The 8,675-nt window shown below is 53.4% G+C and overlaps 1 protein-coding gene across 1 annotated transcript in view; it reads left to right on the top strand.

Annotated features, from left to right (window-relative positions):
- The window catches only part of CPZ (carboxypeptidase Z), a 42,886-nt gene extending 36,206 nt beyond the window's left edge, over positions 1–6,680 (top strand). Inside the window, exons 7-10 of the mRNA XM_006875308.1 lie at positions 660–795; positions 1,504–1,643; positions 5,403–5,502; positions 6,334–6,680. Of these exons, the coding sequence (XP_006875370.1) occupies positions 660–795; positions 1,504–1,643; positions 5,403–5,502; positions 6,334–6,680 (723 nt within the window). The remainder of the gene's footprint in view (positions 1–659; positions 796–1,503; positions 1,644–5,402; positions 5,503–6,333) is intronic.
- Positions 6,681–8,675: the final 1,995 nt, after the last annotated feature.

Consider the following 8,675-nt stretch of genomic DNA (forward strand, 5'->3'; position numbering starts at 1 on the left):
ACAACAACAACAACAACTCAATCTGTAACAAGGGAAGTTCACTTGTCCATCTGGTCTGCAGTGAGGACCCTATGTCTAGCCCTGGGTACCCAGATGATGGAGACCTGGTCTGAGTGAGTCTCCTTGGACCACCCCACATGGGAAAGGTGGTGGGGAGAAGCTCTCAGACCCCTCCTCACAGATGTTGACATGCTTCTGCCCAAGGACTCCACTCAGGGATGCGCAGGCCCTGTGAGCTCCATGGAGGGGCCATCAGGGGGACTTGGGCAGCTGGACAGTGAATGAAGATGACTTGTTGGTGAAGTTTCCTGGGGAGATGGGCACTGATGATGTGGAGGTGCTGCCAGCATCCCTCTCGCTGCCCTTTTCCAGCCTGTCCCCATGGCAGAAGAGGGCCCCATACATGTGATACTGACCCATGGACATCACTTTGGCGTGTGTGCCTTCACCATAAAACCCCCAGTCCTTGGTCAGGTGTTGGAATCCGTGGTCACTCCATGCGCTTCATGTGCCCTGAGCTCCAGCCCTCCTGCCTGTGACCCACCCCAGGCCCTTTCATACCCTTCTCCTGGATGCTGCTCCTCGCCCCCTCTCCACTCCCGTGATATTGGGATTCCCATGGGGCCACTCTCAGGTCTCCTCTGCTCTCTCCATTCCAGATGTTCAAACTGCTGGCTCGATCCTACGCCGACGTGCACCCCATGATGATGGAGAAGTCGGAGCACAGGTGTGGGGGGAACTTCCTCAAGAGGGGGAGCATCATCAACGGGGCGGACTGGTACAGCTTCACCGGAGGTGCGTGGCTACGGGGGTGGCCGGGGCTCCCAGGATGGAGGGGCGGGACTGCTCCTGACACCGGTGGGAGCTGAGGCAGAGCTGACGCTCCAGACCCGGGCCTGCCCAGCCGCCTGTGCAGTCCTGAACTCTCGGAAAAACCGGAAAACCTGAGGCAATTGTCAGGACACAGCCAGGGTCCATGGACAGGACCAGGATGGTTATTGGGAGTGTGGGTCTCCTCAGGTGTCCAGACCTGAAGCCTGTGAGTCGCTGGACGTTTCTCTGCTAGAAATTGATTCATGCTCCACACGGCGAGAGGCAATGGGGGTGGCGGTTACCCATGTGGGTGTTGATGTGAGACCACCGATGTTCCCTCATGCCTCATGGGGAGGGCGAGGGGGCCAGATCCTTCAGCCGCTGGTGCCTCAGTCTTCACGTCTGTAGAGTGGGGATTGTAATAACAATGCAACTCTGGTTGCGAACCTCAAGGTCAGTGGTTCGAAACTACCAGCCGTTCCACAGGAGAAAGATGTGGCATTCTGCTCCCGTAAAGATTTACAGCCTCGGAAACCCCATCAGGGTTGCTATGAGTCAGAAGTGACTCCAATGTACACCGCCACCATCACCACCACCTCTGGACTGGGTCACTCTCTGGGTGATAGGCCGTGAACTTGGAGAGACACACCCAGCACTCCCGCCCCTGACCCTGGCCCCGCCCACCCACAGGAATGTCTGACTTCAACTACCTCCACACCAACTGTTTCGAGATCACGGTGGAGCTGGGCTGCGTGAAGTTTCCGCCTCAGGAGGCACTGTACACGCTCTGGCGGCACAACAAGGAATCCCTTCTGAGCTTCCTGGAGATGGTGAGCACTCAGCGGCGTGAGGGGGCCCAGGCTGCACCCCACCCTCCCGGTCTCTCGTTCACTCACATCCCTCACCTCCTCGTGGCCCCCTGTGTGTAGAGCAGAACTGTGCTCCACAGGGTTTTCAGTGGCACCAGGAAACAAGGCACCTCTGCGTGGATTTGAACCTCCAATCTTTTAGCTAGTATTCGAGCGCTTAACTGTTTGCACCACCCAGGGACGCCTTCTTGGCTGTTTGTTGTTGCTGTTAAGTACTGTTGAATCAGTTAGGACTCACAGCCACCCTGTATAGGGGTTCCGAGGAGTGGCTGGTGAGTTTGAACCGCCGACCTTGCAATCCAGTCCTTATTCTACAACGCCACCCCGGGAGTCACACCAGTGAATGATTCATCATGCTGGCTGGCACTGGGTCCCACTGGGTGTGGGCAGGCCTATGACAGAGGGCCTCCATGAAGGGCCGCTGAGTTGGGCTGAGCGTGACCAGTTGATACTGGGAACCAGCCACCCTCTTCGGGCTCCAGTTAGCACTTCAAGGCAGAAGGCCCTGCAGGACTGGGTGCGAGTTGTGCTGTTGAGTCAGAAGGAAACACTGGTCCTGTGACATTCCCACCATCCTTGTGTTCATGAGCTCCTCTCATTGGGACTCACTTTCCTGAGTCTATCAGACACTATTCTGCTGTGATCCTAGGGTTTGCATTGGCTTATTTTTAGATGTGGATCGCCAGGCCTTTCTTCCTAGTCTCTTTAGGTCTGGAAGCTCTGCTGAAACCTGTCCACCATGGGTGATCCTGCTGGGACCTGAAGTACCAGTGGCCTAGCTCCCAGCATCACAGCAACACTCAGATGGACACATGGGGGTGGGGCTAAGGATACAAATTAGGCTCTACTCTTTAGACTGACAAGGGACTCTGATAGTGTAGTGGTTACCAGTCAGGCTGCTAGTCTCAAGGTCAGCAGTTTGAAACTACCAACCGTTCCTCAGGAGAGAGATGAGGCTTTCTGCTCCCATAAAGATTTATGACTTTCCATTGTGTGGATCATGACAAGCTATGGACATTATTGCGAAATATGAGTATTCCAGAACACTTAATTGTGCTCATGCGAAATCTGCACCTGGACCAAGAAGCAGTTGTTCAAACAGAACATGGGAACACTGAATGGTTTAAAATTAGGAAAGGTGTGCGACAGGGTTGTATTCTTTCACCATACTTATTCAACCTGTATGCTGAGCAAATAATCCAAGAAGCTGGGTTGTATGAAGAAAAACGTGGCATCAGGATTGGAGGAAGACTCATTAACAACTTGTGATACATAGATGATACAACCTTGCTTGTTGAAAGTGAAGAGGACTTAAAATACTTATTGATGAAGATCAAAGACCACAGCCTTCAGTATGGGCTGCACCTCAACGTAAAGAAAACAAAAATCTTCACCACTAGAACAATAAACAACATTCTTATCAACAGAGAAAAGATTTAAATTGTCAAGGACTTCATTCTTCTTGAATCAACCATCAACACTCATGGAAGCAGCAGTCAAGAAATCAAACAACATATTGCATTAGGCAAATCTGCTGCACAAGACCTTTTTAAAGTGTTGAAGATCAAAGATGTCAGCTTGAGGACTAAGGTACGCCTGACCCAAGCCATGGTATTTTCAATAACCTCATATGCATGCGAAAGCTGGACAGTGAATAAGGAAGACCGTAGAAGAATTGATGCCTTTGAGTTACGGTGTTGGAGGAGAATATTGAAAGTGCCATGGGCTGCCAAAAGAACAAACAGATCTGTGTTGGAAGAAGTGCAGCCAGAGTGCTCCTTGGAGGTCAGGATGGCCAAACTTCGTCTCTCATACTTTGGACATATTGTCAGGAGGGACCAGTCGCTGGAGAAGGCTATCATATTTGGTAAGGTGGAGGGTCAGAGAAAAAGAGGAAGACCCCCAACGAGATGGATTGGACAAGTGGCAGCATCAATGGGCTCAAGCGTGGGAACAATAGTGAGGTTGGCCCAGGACCAGGCAGTGTTTAGTTCTGTTGTGCATAGGGTCGCTATGAGTCGATACCGACTCGATGGCACCTAACAACAACAACAACAAAGATTTATAGCCTTAGAAACCCTGCACAGGGTCGCAATGAGTCAGAACGGACTCCACAGCACACCACCACCACCATTAGACTGACACGGTGGGAGCAGCAATGAGCTCAGATGTAGCCAGATGTCGCCACCACAGTGAGGACGGCGCAGGACCCCGCAGTGTTCCCTTCCGCTGTCTATGGGTCATTGTGAGTCGGAACTGACTGGCTGGCACCTGACAAAAAGGATCGCCATTCAGCCCACTAGGCAGATTTGGTGTTTTTAGGGGCAGGCCCCGCTGCTATCTCGGTTTCGTTTTGGGTCGGGCACCTCTGGGACCTTCCACCGCGATGCGCCTGACTCAGGCTCCTCAGAAGGTCCTGGGGGTAACAGGGCAGGGGCTCTCTGCGGGATGTTTGGAGGTACAGCACACCCATTGTTTCACAGTCTGAAGGGGGACCCTGGCCCCACCGGGATCCTGGGGACTTCCTGGAGGTGGTGGCACCTCATGTCTTTAATAAAGACAGGAGAAAAGAGAAGGCACAGGAAGTAGCAGGGCAAAGAGATGGCTTTCCAAGGACATTGGACCTCTGGGAGGCTGGATGGAGGGCGTGGCTGGACAGAAGGGGCGTGGCTGATGGAGAGGCGTGGCTGATGGAGGGGCGTGGCTGATGGAGAGGCGTGGCTGATGGAGAGGCGTGGCTGATGGAGGGGCGTGGCTGGATCCTGGAGGCCTGGTTGGAGTGAGGCGCGTGGGGATAAGAAGTGGTGGGACTTGGTGGCTCTTGGTTTCAAGGCTCTTGTTCCCACTCATAGCGCCCCTTTATAGGGTTAATGAGGGTACTCTGCTAGGTTTGAACCGCCGACCTTGCGGTGAGCAATCTAGTGCTCAGACGATCACAGAGGAGGAGACTGAGTGTCCGAGTGGAGGACACCGAGGATCTAAAGCTGCCTCCTCAAGGCCAGGTTGGCCTGCCCCAAGCCCCCTCCTTCCTAGAAGGAGAAGGACCCTTCCTCCAGGCCAGAGCCTTAGATCAGTGGCAGGAGAACATTGCAGCCCGGATGGTAATTGGACATTAATAAGGCTGCTTTGGTTTCTTTTTTATGGCTGGGCGACCTCCAGCAATTGGGTTCATTCAATCAGGGCTTCTGGCCAGACCACAGGCTCATTTCATTTTACGGCTGTCTGTTGCAAACCAGGTTTAAGGAGCCTTAAATGGAGCTGGAATGGCTCTGGGGAGATTGCACTCGAAGTCTTGGGGTATAAAGATTTAATAGCCCGCATGGTGGCCAGCAAGATGGACGGCCCTGTGGGAACCGGGCGATGCCTGCCGATAAGGGCGAGTCTGTCGCGGCCAATTGAGGCCTCTGGGGCCGTGATCCTGAGCAGGCCTGGCAGCCAGCAGTGGGAGCTGCCGTCTCCCTGCCCACTCCCCCCACCTCACCGCCCCCCAGCCCCATGAGACAATGACACTTTTGCCTGCCCGTGGGTGCGCTGACCTTTTGCGGGGACCCATAGTGGTTCCGGGGCAGCATTCCTACTCTCTGCGTATTCAGGGTGTTTGAAAGCAGAGACTGGTTTTTACAGATGAGGAAACTGAGGCCCTGAGAGGGAGCAGCTTGTAGGGAAGGGTGGGTTCCCCGGAGCACACCCTCACCCGGGAGCCTTCATCCTCACCCTCAGGTGCACCGCGGCATCAAAGGCGTGGTCATGGACAAATTCGGGAAGCCGGTCAGGAATGCCCGGGTCATCGTCAAGGGCATCCGCCATGATGTCACCACAGGTAGGGATCTCGGCTCCCACCTGCAGCTGGGCGAGGCTTTGGGGTTTGCAGGAATCATCCTCTGTGGCCGTTGAGGAGGGGGAGGGAGCCAGGTGGGGGGCTGCTGAGTATGGAAGGGACCCTGGGTGTAGGTGATCTTGGATGGTGGAGATTCAGGCAGGGGGAGACTCTGGGTAGGTGGTGACCCTGTGTGGAGGGGGTCCCAGGTGGAAGGGAGTTGGAGGGACCTTGAGTGAAGAAGAACCAGGGGGGATGGTGGATGGGGACTCAGGTTTGAGGGGACCTAGGTGTTAGGGAATCCTGAGTACAGGGAGACCAAGTTAGGGGACCCAGCTACGGGGAGACTCTAGGTATGGGTGATGTTGGTGAGCAAGGACCCAGGTGGGAGGGGACCCCATATGGCAAGGCTCTGGGTGGAGGTGGACCCCAGGGGGCACCAGGCTGGGCTTGTGTGACACTTAACATAGGGAGGGCTTTCTCAGGCAAAGACTACTAAAGGCTGTGGACACTTCTGCTGGGACGGGTCTCCTCAATCCCCTGAATGCTATGCCCCAGGGTTTACCTTCTCTGCTTGGGCTCTGAAGCCTTTGGGGATTCACAGCCGACAGGCAGGTTAACCAGCCCCGCCTGAGTGAGAGCTGCATTGGGTGATGTGGGTGGCCAGGAGGGCTTCAGGGAGGAGGTGGTGCCTAAGCAGGGCTTTGTAGGGTGAATAGGAGTTTGAGGAGGGATGAGGTGGGAGGACATTCCCGGCAGTGCAAATCCAGTGCGGTTTGGGGTCTGCCTGCCCTCAGCCTGGTCTCAGGAGGACCTAACTCACTCTGTCCACAGCCCCTGATGGTGACTACTGGAGACTGCTGTCCCCAGGGTCTCACATCGTCATTGCTCAAGCCCCGGGTTACTCCAAGGTTATCAAGAAGGTCACCATCCCTGCCCGCATGAGGAAGGCCGGCAGGGTGGACTTCATCCTCCAGCCCCTGAAAGAAGGACCCAAGAAGTTCCTCCCTGGGCCTCGAAGAGGGGGGATGGGGTCCCAAGACCAGCCGGGAGACAGGGGACAACAGGAAGAGCTCCTGGGGGCACGGAGGCAGCCCCCTGTCAATGGGGGCAAGCCCTGGTGGTGGTCCTACCTCAGCTCACTGAGCCAGTACAAGCCGCGTTGGCTCCTCAAGTACTAAGGCGAGTCCCTCGCCCACCTGTCAGGGGATCTGGGGGCTTCTCCACAGCGCATCCCAAATCAGTTCCATGTCATTAAAGTGTTTTATTCACCTTCTGCTGTTGGGAGAGACTCTGTGGAGCGGGCAGCCTCGGCCTCCCCAATCCTCACGACCCCTCCCACTATCACACAGCACAAAGGGCAGGGCTGGGAGTGGGACCACTCGGTCCCTCCATTTTACAGATGGGAACACTGAGGCTCAAGGAGGGAATGTGATGTACCACAGGTAGGGCCCCTGCAGAGCAAAGTTTATACATGTGCACCGAAGGTGTAGGTGTGGGAGTGGTGAAGGCTGCAGGCCGAAGGGTCAGGGTGATGCATCGTGTCTGGAGGAAGCTTCCCCCCGGGTCTCCATGCGGCCTCTCTCCTTCCCATCTGGGCTTCCTGCTTCCGTGGTGGATTGCTTCTTCATTTCTTCAGATGTTAGAGCACATCCAAACCAAGACCACTGCTGTCAGGTCTGTTCCGACTCATAGCAACCCTATATGGGGTTTCCATGGTGACTGTAAATGTTTCTGGGGGCAGACTGCCTCATCTTTCTTCCACAGAGCAGCTGGGGGCCTCAAATTCTCTACCTTGTGTTTAAAGTCCAGTGTTTATCTTATAGTGCCACTGTGATCCACACACACACACACACACACACATAAGTGCCTGTAAAGGGTTCAAACTGACCTTGAGTCCCAGTAATTATCCTACAGCATCATGTCAGGACTATCTCTCTTGCTCTCCAACAATATGTGTGTGGTTGTTAAATATCATTGAGTTGGTTCCAACTCACAGTAACCCTGTGTAGGTTTTCCAAGGAGCAGCTCTAATAGAACTTGTGGTCAAGTGCTTTATCCTATGGTGCCACACCAGGACTAAGTGCCATTGAGTCAGTTCTCTGTATAGGGTACCCAAGGAGCAGCTTCTGAGTTTGCACCTCCGACCTTATGGTTCAAACAGACTTTGCAGTCTAGTGCATTATCCCACAGCACCACACCTGGTGTATATATGTATATATGTAAATAATCTCCTGGTGTGGAACTGTAAGATAAGCACTGGACTGTTAACTACAAGGTTGGCAGTTCAAATCCACCAGCCAGTCCTTGAAAATTCTATACCCTGTTGCCATGAGTTGGAACCAACCTCCATAAAGACACACACACATATATGGAGATGGTGGTTGTGTGCCGTGGAATCTCATAGTAACCCTGCATAGGGTTTCCAAGGCTGTAAATCTTTATGGGAGCAGAAAGCTTCATCTTTCTCCCACGGAGCAACAGATAGTTTCCAACTGCTGACCTTGCGGTGAGCAGCCCAGTTCGTAACCCATTTCCCTACCAGAGCTTCTTGCATGCATCTATAGACGTAAGAATGTGTGTGTGTATGATAAGGTTTAGTGCCGCATGACTATCACTTGATCGACAAGGTGATCCATAGATAAGCTGTTGTTAGGTACCGTTCAGTTGGTTCTGACTCATAGTGACCCCATGCACATCAGAACGAACACCCCTAGTCCTGTGTCATCCCCACAATTTGCTGCTACACTTAAGCCGGTTGTTGCTGGCCCTGTGCAAATCAACTTGTTGTGGGGGGGGGGTTCCCTAGTTTTTGCTGTTCCTCCATTTTACAAGTACGATGTCCTTCCACAAGGACTGGTCCCTCCTAACAATATGTCCAACATATGAGAGATGAAGTCTGGCTATGCTGGCTTCTAAGGAGCACTCTGTCTGTACTTCTTCCAACACAAATCTGTTGGTTCCTTTGGCAGTCCATGGTATTTTCAATATTCTTCTCCAACACCATAACTCAAATGCTTCATTTCTTCTACTGTCTTCCTTATTCATTGTCCAAATTTCACATGAATATATTGTTGTTGTTAGGTGCCATCGAGTCAGTACTGACCTATAGTGACCTTACACACAGCAGAACGAAACACTGCCCGATCCTGGGCCAACCTCACTACTGTTGCCAC

This window comes from Chrysochloris asiatica, unplaced genomic scaffold (genome assembly GCF_000296735.1).
Source record: "Chrysochloris asiatica unplaced genomic scaffold, ChrAsi1.0 scaffold00319, whole genome shotgun sequence".
Taxonomy (NCBI): domain Eukaryota; kingdom Metazoa; phylum Chordata; class Mammalia; order Afrosoricida; family Chrysochloridae; genus Chrysochloris; species Chrysochloris asiatica.